This window comes from Ctenopharyngodon idella, chromosome 7 (genome assembly GCF_019924925.1).
Source record: "Ctenopharyngodon idella isolate HZGC_01 chromosome 7, HZGC01, whole genome shotgun sequence".
In the NCBI taxonomy this organism is placed as follows: domain Eukaryota; kingdom Metazoa; phylum Chordata; class Actinopteri; order Cypriniformes; family Xenocyprididae; genus Ctenopharyngodon; species Ctenopharyngodon idella.
This window is the reverse complement of record NC_067226.1, coordinates 34,620,906-34,635,072: the sequence shown is the minus strand read 5'-3', so window position 1 is coordinate 34,635,072 and position 14,167 is coordinate 34,620,906. Positions and strand designations below refer to the sequence as shown.

The 14,167-nt window shown below is 39.7% G+C and overlaps 1 protein-coding gene across 2 annotated transcripts in view; it reads right to left on the bottom strand.

The window, feature by feature from the left end:
- The window catches only part of LOC127516177 (macrophage mannose receptor 1-like), a 32,564-nt gene extending 22,402 nt beyond the window's left edge, over positions 1-10,162 (bottom strand). The window contains exons 1-5 of one of the 2 annotated variants that reach the window (XM_051900551.1): positions 10,107-10,162; positions 9,897-9,935; positions 9,448-9,804; positions 8,166-8,507; positions 6,901-7,463 (exon numbers count right to left, since the gene is read on the bottom strand). In XM_051900551.1, the coding sequence (XP_051756511.1) occupies positions 7,099-7,463; positions 8,166-8,507; positions 9,448-9,804; positions 9,897-9,933 (1,101 nt within the window). In that variant the 5' untranslated portion in view covers positions 9,934-9,935; positions 10,107-10,162 and the 3' untranslated portion in view covers positions 6,901-7,098. Of the gene's footprint in view, positions 1-6,900; positions 7,464-8,165; positions 8,508-9,447; positions 9,805-9,896; positions 9,936-10,106 lie in introns of those variants that run through there. The other variant, XR_007930941.1, reaches the window with a different exon arrangement.
- Positions 10,163-14,167: the final 4,005 nt, after the last annotated feature.

The window sequence follows — 14,167 nt, the reverse complement described above, 5'->3', positions numbered from 1 at the left end:
GTAGGCCTGTAACACCGCCATGGTGTGTAAGGCCGCACCAGCCTGAGCCGCTGCTGCGTATGCCCTGCCATTCAAGCGAGAGGTCACTTTAAGGGGCTTAGAAGGCAGGACCGGAGCTTTCAGTGTCAGGACCTGCCCAGTGACAAGATAGTTCGCAAACGTCTCGTCAATAGGGGGCATCGACACATACCCATGCTGGCTCAATCCCTCCACATCAGCGAAATTCGCCCTCTGATGCAGATGAATACAAGCCGAATATGGGTTCTTCCATGCCTTCTCGATCTCCACATGAAAATCAGGAAGGAATGGAAGGCTCACGGGGGCTGCTTTGTTATGGCCAGAAAGGAACCGCTCGTCAAGCCGTCCGCGTGTGGCCCCTCTCCTAACGCGCTTCCATGGCAGCTGCAGTCTGCCAGAAGCGCGTTCCATAACTTCAAGCAGCTCCGCATACGCATGGCAGGGAGGCTTTGAAGTTTCAGCAGGCTCACCTGCTTCTTCTTTAACAGCCATCTCCTGCTCTTTTGGGCTTTCAGCCAGAAGAGCACTCGTTGCTGGATCTGACGATGTCAAAGACAAGACATCGTTATCATCCAACAGCTCACCCTTGTCAGCCACAGAGGGTTGAGAGAGATTTACACCTCTCTCAAATTCCTCCGCGAGCTCCATCTGCGAGCCCCATGATTTCAGCCGCCGCTCTGCCTCAGCACGAGCAGGGCCAGAACCACCAGGCACCAATGCTGGCTCCTCTCCCCTGGAGAAGAGGGCCAGACGAGAGCGGAGCGTTCTCATTGGTAGACGTTCACAATTCGCACAGACAGCGCCCTCAAGCACTGTCCGTGCGTGCTCTTCTCCCAGACAGAAAACACACAGATTGTGTGTGTCACCGGGAGTCAAAAACCTGGGACAGGGATCAGCACACTTTCTGAAACGTTTGTCAGACATAGTAAATACTCTCTTACCAGATTCGAAGCAATCGCCAAACAGACAAAACAGTCCCTGAAGACGAAAAGACACTGACTGGTTCTCTAGGCGCCCCTTATATACTTCCGGGTCGCAGTATGATGACGTCATAGGCTGCCGCCGGCCAATAGGATTGGTAGGATTTGACAATTGCTTTCAGACATCGGTTCACATGATGGCGTTCCCCATATGCGTTTCAATGCAGCGTAGAGTTCCCTTTCGAAAGGGAACTGGACATTTAAATTTTTCCATAACCAAAACAGAATGTTTGAAAAACATTCTTAGAACAAAAAATGTCTGTTTAATTCTAAATAAGACTGTTGGGACTCACTAAAGGTGAACTAAATTAAAATGTCAAAAAATCTTCAGTATTTTCAGAAGATATTCTGAATGTCCTGATTGCATCCAAACAGAAATATGCCAACATTTAAGTATACTTTATTATTTATTTTTTATTTTTTATTTTTTATTTATTTATTTATTTTTATTTATTTTTATTTTTTTTTACATAAATATGGACAATGTAAAAGCTCAGCTTACTATTTTTTTTTTTCAGATATCAGATATAGTTATTTTGTGTTTAGCAGGAAACTGATGAGTTTTAAAGGAAGGTCTTCTTTGAGATTGACACATGGATATCCAGGTGAGTTCAAATGTTTTATGAGCTTTCTAAAATTATCTATTTGCAATAATCTAATTGGAATAAAATATTGGAAAATAAATATTGATTCATTTATATTATTTTTTTTTTTTTTTTAATTAATTAATAGTAAATCAGCAATTCTTAATTTCATTAAGTGTCTGTTCATTGGCCACAACAGTTAATAAATTAGTGCTCATACTGTACAATTTTTGTGGAGGTATACTGTCTTACACTGTCAGAATTAAGATTCATAAGGATATTTATGCCGTACAGCATTAAAAAGCATCATATCTTTAAACAATAATGGACCCCACTTATTTAGTTTTAATATGTGAATTTGATGGATACTTGATGATTTTGATTGATAGTAAAAAAAAATTTCTGAAGTTGCATCGCCATCACAATAATTCTAACGCCAGCCTTCACCATCCTCCTTCAATGGAATGTAAGTGAATTTCATTTTGGATTTGAACAATAGTAACTTTGTGTTAAAATAAAGCAGCAAATTACCCTCAGAAATCTGATGTCAAGTATAATTAAAGGGGACCTGTTATGTATATAAGTCTCTGGGGTCCCCAGAATGTGTCTGTGAAGTTTCACCTCAAAATACCCCACAGATCATTTATTATACCATGTGGGTATTGACTGGGTATTGACACAATTTTCATGATTCAATTCATTTTCTATTCACAAGCTTGCAATTCAATTCGATTCAGATTTCAGTTTGATTTCGATTATTTTGGATGTATATCAGTTACAGTACATGGCAAATTTTCTTCAGGAAAAACATCTCTCAGCTAATGCTGTAAACTACACATGGGAGTCAGTTGGTACTACTTTACTATAATATTGAAGGTAAAAATGAACTTATTTATATACAAACACTTAATTCACACTCGATGTTTTATATAATAAAGTTATAATACTTACTATTTTAAAATTACATGATCATTTTTTTTATAAACATGAATTCAACATATAACTAATAGTAATATGCTCAAAATGTAATTAAAAAAGAAAAAAAAAAGAAAAAACTCTACTGCAAACTATATTTTTATTTTAATTCAGGCAAGACGTATCGATGTTCTCCTGGTCACACGTCTTCACGTGATGCGAATTTGCAGCTCAGAGTTCACCAAACTTAAACTCTGGAATGCAGCTTGGGTGGATTTTTACCATTATAGGGTGGTTGTGTTCACACACTGCTAACACACATTTATGTTTAAACACCATGTACAAGTAAATTTTGCATAATAGGGCCACTTTAAAATCCAAAATTCAAGTAAGAAGTTATGTTGCCAGTATGTATCATAATTTTTTGAAAATGCTTAATATCAAAAACAGGTGAAGAGGATCAAAACAACCAGAATATAAACGGTAAGATATTCTTGTTGAAAGCTATTCTCATAATAGTACACTATAAATCAATTATACAGATAAGAGAAATTATTATTATTATTTTATTTATTTTTTTATTTTTTTCGTAATTGAACCAACATGATGAGTATAATGTATATGGGTCAAAGACAAGATGTCACCATTTTGGTGCCTGCATTAAATTAAATTTAACCAAAATAATTTTTATATACATAAAAACAAACAAAAAAAAAAAAAAAAACATGTTAAATGTTAAAAGTATCTACTTTAATATTTTTTTAATAACTTTTGTGAAAATAAATTGTCAACATATGGGTGTTACAATATCTGGTGTATAAAGCACACGACAAGGAGATATAGTCAAAACAGGTCTTTTACTAGGAAATCCAACAGGAGAGATCAGGAACATACACCAAAGTTTACACGAATGATACCGGACAATACATGATTAGAAACACAGGGCTTATATACATGGAAACACAAGGGGGTGATTGGACACAGCTGAATGTGATGATGATGTGATAGTAACCATAGTGAGTGACTAGTGGCGGGAAATGGAACAACAAGTCCAGAATGAGTCCAAAACAGAGTGTACATGTAACAATGGGGGAAATTATGTTCCAAAGTGTAAAATTGTCATTCAGCATAATGGTCTAGACTTTGATTTTGCTATTACATATTTTAAAAAAACCAAGTTAAAAATATATTTGTTTTCTTGACATTTTCAAATAAGTGTTGGCTGTGTTATATTAAAAGAACTATGTCTTATTATTATTTTTAAGTATATAAATAACCAGGGGGCTTTTGTCCTGACAATGCAGTTTTTTAGAGGTCATTCAGTGTAACTGGATGAAAATAATGTGAAAAATAAGTAGATAATGTGAATAATTGTGATTAACTTTATTGGTCAAGCTCACTGTTTGATATAGGTGGCCAGTTGATGGCCTGCAATATAAGCTGAAGTAGAAGTTTTGTCATTCAGGGTAATGTTTTTGTCATCCATTGTAATGCAAATTCTCTGTTACACCACAGGGTCATCCATTACACTGAAGGAGAGTATTACTGTATAAATAACAATTTATATTACAGATAATCGAGGAATATTTAGCACTGTCAGATATGTGTTAAACTTAATGAATGTTAATATTTTAATGCATTTTTGTATATTTTAATTTGTGGTTTTTTTTTTTTTTTTTTTAAATGTCCAAGAACAGAGAGAGTTAAAAGGCTGTAAAATGGCAAAAAGCCAAGAAGTAAATGCGGACCGAGTAGCTATAGGGTGGCACTCTTAAGGCCTGTTCACACCAAGAACAAAAACTATGAAGATAACTATAACCATAACTATATTAGCGGGTGGGATGACGGGCCACGGTGGAGCGGCTGGGATGACGGGCCACGGTGGAGCAGGTGGAATGACGGGCCACGGTGGAGCTGAGGGTGCATTGAGCCAAGGCGAAACCGATGGATCAAAGGACCGAGGTAGAGTCTGGGGCTCTGTGGCTGGAGGCGAAGACAGGGGATCCTCATGACAAGGCCATGCTGGGGACTGGAAGCCCCACGGCGAATCCGCAGCACTGCACGGAGAAAGCTGAGGAGGAGATGAGGGGCAGACAGGTACCAGAGGAGTAGTAGCAGCTGTGGAAATATGCTGGTCAAATAGAAGAGGGGGCAGAGGGAGGCAGGGAGGGCAATCTGAAGACATAGAAGGCGCTGGAGATACTTGGAGCACAGGAGATACAGGGGGCGCTGGAGATACTTGGGGCACAGGAGATACAGGGGGCGCTGGAGATACTTGGGGCACAGGAGATACAGGGGGCGCTGGAGATACTTGGAGCACAGGAGATACAGGGGGCGCTGGAGATACTTGGAGCACAGGAGATACAGGGTTGAAAGACATAGGGGTATCTGCAGAAATAGCCTCGGTAAACCAGTCTATTAAATCCTTCTCTAAATAACCTGATAGTTTTCCAGGGTCCATATTATACTCACACGCAGCGGCGGGAGTGTGGGCGTGGCTTCCATCCGAGTCCTCAAGCTCCACTAAAACTCCCTCGGGGACGGGCGTTGTTGCTGACTCGCACACCTGGTCAGACACAGGGGCGCAACTGTACATTTGCTGAGGGGTATGCAAGATCATGGTTGGTGCCCCCCCTAGCCTACATTGTGTTTTGTCTACTTGTGACTTTAATGAATATGACATTGAGCAATTGATATGATCAATTAATCCAGAAAATCCAAAGGATTCACATTTTCTCACATTTTTCAATATTCTTGCCACTCTATATCCCCTAACCCTCACACACAGAAAACTTCCTGCATTTTACTGTCGATTTAACACATTAATTAGATTAATTAATTACGATTAAAAAAAAAAAAAAAAAAAACTTTAAATTTTTTAATGCACTTGCCCCGCCCCAAACCTATGTAGGTCATCTGATGAGGAATATAATGCAGGGCAACAACTCACTATGTGATGCATAGAGCTTACAGAATGCAGTTAGAATGGCCATAAAACTCAAGATACTGGAGCAAAAATGCCCCTTATTGAGTTTTTGTCTCATATTTATCATATGAGTTAAGCAGTATCACAAAAGTAACGGATTTCAATATTACACGAGTGCTATTTTTGTCCCAAATAAAATGAGTGCAACATGCAATACTTATTTTATACGTAAGTTCAAAATAAGTTTATATTGTGTTATTTTAGACAAAATATTGTCTGGTTTGTTCAATTTTGCCAATGAAACTATAAAGAAAAAAGCAGAACTGTTCGTCTCCACGCAACACACAGCAGTGTTTCATTTCTGAATCTGCATTTTGAATGTAACAAAAGTGATTCAGCGGATCATTCATAAAAGACTTGAAGCGGCGCTACACGCAGACCGACCGGTGTATGACATCAAAGACTTACAGTGATATAGGTTACGCTTACCAATTTCTTGTTATCCACATGGACATCGATGTCCTCATTTTAAGACACTGTTTTTCATTTTCTTTTTTGCGTTTTCTGTTCTGCGCCCCAGAAACGCTTCCCTCCTCTGTCCATTTTGGACATGTGACTGTCTGTAACAGAGCAACGGCTCTTGTTGAAATGGTTAACAGTTGATATCACTTGAATTTAAAATGCTAAACAAACATTATTTTTCAACAAACATCATTTTTAAATTTATTTTAAACGTTTTATTCAAAAAGATTTTCAAAGACGTTTTGGCACAATGGCACCCCCCTCCGTGCGGCGCCCCTATGCACTGCATATACTGCATACCCCATTTTTGCGCCACTGGTCAGACATAATATCGGGCTCAGGCTCCAGGGTGAAACACGGCTCAAAGGGGCTCGCTGGCACTTTCTCCACGGCAGGCACAGGCTCCGTGTCTGCGGTGGAATCAGGCTTTAGTTCCGTCTGGCTGGGTGTAAGCTGACTGGGCGCTGGGTTAGGTGGAGCGGTGCTGATAGGCTCTGTGGGGCCGATGGTGAATGCCGAGTTGTTGTTTATCAGCACCCACTCCACACATGCGGCGAAATCTTCACGAGGACCGCTCCCTGGGAGGCGTGCCCGGGACTGCTCGCTGAGGCTAGAGATGTAGAACACGCAGAGCGAGCGGTCAGGATAGTGTGTGAGGCACGCCAACTCCAAAAAATCCATAGTGTGTAACTCCAGGGAGCGGTCCTTCTGCTCCAGGCATAATAGGGCAACTGCAGGGTCCATAGTGACAAAGGAGGGAAAAAACAAAAAGAAACGAAAATGCTGCAAAAACAGTTTTGGTCCATTCTTCTGTTACGTGATGTGTGTATAAGAAGGCACAAGGACGAAGGAGAATACGAGGAGTAGTATTTAATAACAGAAACAGGCAGGCACTCACTATACACAACTAAACATCAACGAGAACGGACGAAGACTGAAGGAGAACACAGGGTATAAATACAAGTCTCAAACGAAGGAACTAATGAGGGAGATAATGAACACAGGTGGAAACTAATTACATGATTAACAGACTGACAGACAGAAACTAGGTCAAACTAAGGAATACAACAGTAGACATGTAACAATAAGCACATTATCTGATGAAGATAGAACAAGGCAAAATGAAAGTGAAAGAACAGCACAAGTGTATCCTTCACTCATAATTTCTGCAGATGAAGTTGAGTCTGTCAGTCTCAGGACGACTGATCCAGCGCTGATCTCCTCCAGACCGAACTGCTCCAGATCTCACTGTACGGTCACATTCTTCCTCTCCTGTGCCATTCCCTGGAGCCCAGTTCTGATAGCACACGGTCTGCCCGCTCACCCAGAACCAGAGGCCCACAGTGCAGGAGTGACGTAAACCCAACCACACCTCCTCAGTAGACGCCCGTTTAACCACATTCATCACACGACGCTGCATCTCTTCTGAATGAACCGAGACCAGATCCACATGATTCTGTCTGCAGTATCTCAGAGCTTCAGACCACGTCCAAGTCTTGTTGATCAGAATCAGTTTATCTGGACACAAAACAAACCACAAGCAGAAACTAGAGAGAGACTGATCAAAAACAACATGCAGAACAAACACTGTGGAGGAATTTGTCATGTCAGACATGTAGTGTGAACTTTAAAGGGTTCGTTCACCCCAAAATTTTAGGCTTTTACTCGCATGTAAACACTGATCAGTGAACATAAGCTGAAACTCAACCTAACTGTATAACGCACAAAGAACAAAACTCAAATGTGCTGCACAACACATGAGAATGAACCTCATTGGTTACGCAGCACATTTGAGTTTCCGGAAGAGGTTTGTTCTTGTCCGTTAAGTTAGGTTGAGCTTCTGCTTATGTTCACTGATCAATGTTTACATGCGAGTAAAAGCCTAAATTAAATCTGTTCATCATATAAAGTGGTCAATTCTCTTCAGAAAATCTGGACTAAACTGCTTGATTCCAGTGGATTAGTTTTACGATCTCCTTATGGAGGTTTTGAAGTGTCAATGTGAAAGTTACAAAGACAGTCAATGGAAGGAAATCTGACAGCATTCTGTCATCAAAAACATCTTCATTTGTGTTCTGAAGATGAATGAAAGTCCTACAGGTTTGGAAAGACATGAGGGTGAGTAATTAATGACAGAAATTTCATTTTGGGGTGAACTAACCCTTTAAGATATCTGGAGGTGATGGATGGATTGTGTGTGTTTTGTGAGGATCTGCTCACCTTCATGACACACAAAATGATTTTGATCACTGCAAGAGACATCATTCCATTCTCTCGGAGCGAGATGGATGATCGCTGCACAGTTTTCATTATTTCCATTACTAGGTTCATTAGACCTCCAGTATCTGAATGAGGAGTCACTCTGATCTGACCACTGCCATGAGTCTCTGAACAGACCAATCCAGACATCACCAGATATGAGACTATCATTGATGAACTTCTGAACCTGTTGATTCTCATTCTGGTTCCTCACACTGACCAGATCAATGTGATTCTGTCTGCAGTAACTCTGAGCGTCTCTCCATTTCATCGTCTGATTGACAAAGACGAGTCCTGTGTTCACTTTAAGAAGAAATAAAAAAAAAATCATAAAAATTATTGATCCAGGAAATTCAAATCTGTGAATATGTTGCCAATTTTATCTGCTCCATTGTTAACGTACAGAGCTGTCTGAACCACTGCCAGAGGGAAATTAAACAGGAAGTGTTTGTCTGAACAGGTTTTGCCAGAGAACGCAAAACCTTTAAAAAAATGCTTTTTCCTCCCATACCAAATTTTTTCCACCATGTCCCTTTAGGGGCTCTGTACAAATGAAATAAATTCTTTAGGCAACATAATTAGCCTACCTGAAAAAAATAAAATAAAAAATTCTGTGTGTTGTTTTAATTTTGATAAATCATTGCATATACACCTGCATCACATCATCAGAGCGCTCCATAAGGTTATACAGAGTTAGACAGACTTTGGTCACCGAGAGCCAAAAACAAACAGCAGCCGCCTTTAACAGTTCCTCCTGAACCAAAACAATGAGCTCATGCTGCGTTCACTCCATGAGGAACTATAATTATGAGATGGAAACCCGTGAGCTTCTACCTGGAGCAGTTCACGTCCTCAGACTCGGATTTATGAGTTTCTATTTCAACACAATCGACACCAAAATAAATCTGCAGCAGTCAGGTGGAACAAGTAAGAGCTCTGTAAGTTGTTTGTGTTCATTATTATTGTAATGTTCTGTGCTTTGAGCAATAACATTTCTAGCTGGGGTGATCTCACATTGTGACCACAGTATGAGCACACAGTGAGAGCGCTGTGAGGTTACACTTTTAGATCACTGAGAGACAAACTGTTGATGGTGCTGACACTTTATGATGAAGATATTAAACATTAAGGCATCAGTTGAAGCGTGTTTTTTCTAATCAGAAGTAAATGTTCTGGAGTCGTTATATTTAGTATATGGTGCATCTATAAATTAATGGTTGTAATTTTAAATAGCTGAACTCACTGTTGTTGCAGATGAAATGACGAGTTTCACTACATGACAAATTATGCCATTCTCCATTCTTCATCACAGCACACTCGTCTCTGTTATTTGGTTGTCCAGTAGACCAGTTCTGATAGAGCGCAGGATCACCTGAAGACCACTGCCATTTATCAACACCCGTCTTCTGCAGTCCAATCCAGACATACTCATGACGTTCATCATTCACACTCTTGTTCACCTCGTTCAAGTCGTTCATGTTGTCAACGGTGGCCAGATCTGTGTAATTCTCTCTGCAGTATCTCTGAGCTTCAGTCCAGTTCTTCTTCACGTTTATAAAGTGATACTGACGCTGAACACATTCAGATACGGAGCAGAGAGCTGTGAAAGAGAGGGTTTGATTTAATGCTTTTCATAACAGAGTCAAACCTGATGAAACTATAAACCATAAATAAAACAACAAACACACTCACCAATGAGAAGAAGAATGAAAGATAGAGTTTGCTCCATTTCTGAGGAAGAAACACATTGAAAAACTCAGAGAATCTCATATTCATCTTGGAGTAAAACATGATCATGTAATTTAAAATATGGCAGAATAACAAAATTCACAATCATTCAGACAATATTAACATCTCAAAGTCTAGTTGTGTTTGAAGAATGAACATGTGAGTTGTTCTTACTTTAGAGGTCGTGTGTTTCTGTCCTGAGTCTGATGTTTCTGTCTGCAGCTTTAAACAGTGTGATTATTATATCTGCTCTTATCCCTAATTCAGAACATCATTTGTTTATTTCTCAAAAACACCCATATCATATTAACTTCCTCTATATTTGTGTATTTGTCCACCTCTGTCCCTTTATTTGCATATTGACGTCTGTGTCAGTCAGTATTAGTCTATATTAATATGGACCTCAAAAAAATTAACATTCACAAATAATGCATGTTTTTTTCTAATCAGAAGTAAATGGTTCTGGAGTCGTTATATTTGGTATATGGTGCATCTATAAATTAATGGTTGTAATTTTAAATAGCTGAACTCACTGTTGTTGCAGATGAAATGACGAGTATCACTACATGACAAATCATGCCATTGTTCATTCTTCATCACAGCACACTCGTCTCCATCATCTGGTTGTCCAGATCTCCAGTTCTGATAGAGCGCAGGATCACCTGAAGACACAATTTATATTTTAACATTCACAAATAAACAGCTAATTTAATGATATTGCTGGACTGCATAACTCATGTTTCATCCCTCTCATCTTCATGTATGGGACTGTCCACACTTGTGCTTGACATTTATTTATTTTTTTTTTTAGAATTAGTCTTATTGAAAAAAAATCTTATTTCGTTTCATTTCATCCATAATTCAACGGACGGTCTACCAGTGGCAGCATTTCACAATATTCTAGGGTTTATCACATGATTTCTTCTGGCGATACAACAACGACATTCCCAAGTAATCATATTATATACAAACAAAATGTGGACAAAAATCCACCATACTAAAAGAATGCAGCAAATCAATGCAAACTATGAAACAGTCCTATAAACCTACACCGTGTCCTTGACCCACATTCAGAGCAGTATACCTGAAACTCTGGATCCCTTACAAATCTACCTTGCATAATATCTCAGCAGCCCTTCATATAACCCTCTCAAAGACACTTACACTAGGATGCCTTTCATCGACTACAGTTCCACTTTTAATACAGTTATTCCCCACAAACTCACTGATAAACTGTTCAACTTGGACTGAACTCTACACTTTGTAGAGTAGACTGTCAGAATTGGAAATATCACATCTAACAGCATTGTGATGAATACTGGTACCACACATGGATGTGTCGTTAGCCCCATGCTCTACACAATGTTCACATTCGACTGCGTTGCCAACTATATGTGTAATATAAATATATATTAACGTTATTCATGGTGGAAAGGCAAAGTAAAAATTCCATTGTACAGGGAACTGTGCATATGATAATCAAGGATTTGAACTTGTATTTGTCCACGTCTTCCTCCCTATATTTGCATATAGAAAGAGAGGAAAAACTTTTTTGCTCTTATATTTCTTCTTTTACCTCTTTTGAGAGCAGAGACCCCTAGTGGTGAGGAGGAGACCACAGCAGACATTCACAACAGAGACGAGATAAAGACATTAAAGTGCTAATATCGTGCTTTCATTCCCCTGAAGTTCATTTATAAAGTTAGTAAAGGTTGTTGGACTCTCATTATCCCACTGAAATAATAACATCATCTTCTGCTGCTGCTGTTTCAGTCGTATTTTTTTTTTTTTTTTTTTGAATTCGTCTCTTTGTGAAAATGTTTCTTTTGTTTCATTTCATACTCCTGCTGTTTACTGTTTCATTGTTTATAAAATAAGAACACATTTGCATGTAAACACATCCTCATCACTCATTTTCTTATGTCCACACCAAATTTAGTTCAGTCTGGAGAATATTTACATCTCTGACGTGAAACAGAAGGATAAACAGTGAGTGTTATTGTTCTAGTTATATTTCATCCAGTCTTATTCATCTGTTAGTTTTATTTCAACAACAGGAAAGTTACTCTATAACTGTGTCTCAATTCAGAGCTGCATCCTCGAAGTCCACGAAGGTCGAAGCGAGCGTTGTTAAATGAGACGCTTTAGCCTACGGATGATTTCCTGTTTGCATCCCCAGCTGTTTGTTTGTTTGTTTGTTTGTAAGAAAATGGCAGGTGTTGTATCTCAAGCTGAGACAAGATCATAGCCAGGTAAAATAAGTCTGGCTAAACTGTGTAATGTTTATTTTATGTAGTTATCAACAATTAGTTGACATCGTTAAAACAGTCGACGTGACGACAGTGGTTCAGCCTTAATGTTATGAAGCAACGAGAATACTTTTTGTGCGCAATGTAGAATGGGGACATTTGTCAATGTATGCTTTAGAGCCGATAAAGTAAGCCTTTTTCTCTTTGTTGCATGCTTTTTGTACACAAGGCCAGAGCATTGCACGGGACGCTTTTTCATCTTATGTCAGGTCTTCTTCAAAGCGTAATTTGTGTTCTTTGAGGTAGTCGCTATTTTTTGCATTTTTCGAGATGAAGTCTCTCACCCAACGCAGCGCAAATAGGATGATAATGGCCCTCGCTCGACCCGACACCGGCCTGCCCAATCTGTGAGCTACATCCACTGCCTCACTCATCTTTGCCGCAAGCTCAGGTACCACTACCTTACATATCTCCATCACCTTGACCTTGACATTTTCCGTTTCTGTTTCTGGAACTCTGTAAAGTCGGAGACACCACCTCCATTTGTAGCGCTCTGCTTCAGTGATTGTGTTTTCTGACTGAGATATAATTGCTGCTTGTTCAGTAACTTTGGCTGTTAGTTCGACTTTAGATTTCTGCAAATCCACAATTTCTGCATTGACAAAAGGAGGGATGATTTCAGCTCTTCAATGGTGTTTGAATTTGTCTTGATCATTTCTTCAAGGGAGTCAGCTGTCCTGTTGAGGGCAGTGATGATGTTCTCTTGAAGCTCATGTAACAAGAGATCAACTTTAGATTTCTTTGACACTGGGATATTTGTTGGTGTTCCGGGGAGAGTTGTAAACAGCTCGCCAACATTGATCTGTGTTTTGCTAAGATGTAAATGAGTATGCATGAGTATGTTATCTTTCCTTTAAATCCATTTTATTTGCAAAAGTGGAATTAACCGAGTGAATGCAGTGTGATGTTGTATGTTGGTGTGAAATTTGGCCTGTGAAGTGTGACTGATAATTTCTTTTCTGTGTTCGAATGTTTGGCAGGAGCAGGCTTGATTACACAACACTGATTATATATGTGGCAGGTCTAGTAAAGTTCTGTTTGCATGTTGATTTGCTCATTGATCGTCCTATCAGTGGGCAGCGGAAGTGTAAACTGGTTGGTTAGATGGAATGGCCTCACAAATCACCGCCCCTTTCTTCCGGTCACGTTAATCGGCATTCAGAACGGCACGGTGGATGAAATCCTGTGGCTGGCATTGGGTTGAGGTTGCCCCTCTGCAGTCGGAGGTTTGGCTGAGACTGATTCAGGCACGGCCAGTACGAGTGATTGCCTTACAGTGCGAACGCGGGTTTATCCCTCCAATGTTCACATTGCCTTCAGATAGACTGGACGAGCCCTCAGCCTCTCAGCATGCCTTGTCTGCCTGATTGTTTTGGTTTCCAGACATCGCACGTGTAAGATGCTTTAAGCACAGACCGGTTGCGTACTCATGGACGATTAACTCCGTGTCGTTGGGCTGCGTGGGACTATCGTTTGGGGACGCTGTTGTTTTGCTTTGTTGTGTTGCTCGGTGTGGTTTAATTTGCTCTTGACTTGTGTTTGTTATTGAAGTTTTGTTGTGTATGTGTGCGTCTGGTTTAATTGGTTTATTTTTCCTCTTTATTACAAATAGTGTGTTACCATGTAAAGATTTGTTAATGTGAATTTGTTTTGTTTTTGTTTTTGTTTTGCCCCGACGCGAGGCGACAACACAGTCAACTTTCATCAGCGCTAGTTCTTTGGCGTCGGTTTGGTGTGTCCCTGCCTTACCTGCTACCCAGGTAAATTCCGAGATTAATTTGAGCAAACTCTGTTTTTTTGGGATCAAGAAGGTGGATTGGTTTTTAGTGTTCATTGCCATGGTAACTTACGCTACGCAGCTAAACTGCTTCAGAGCAGGTTTTATTCACAAATCCAAACTGGACCAATCAGCTGTGAGTAAAGTGA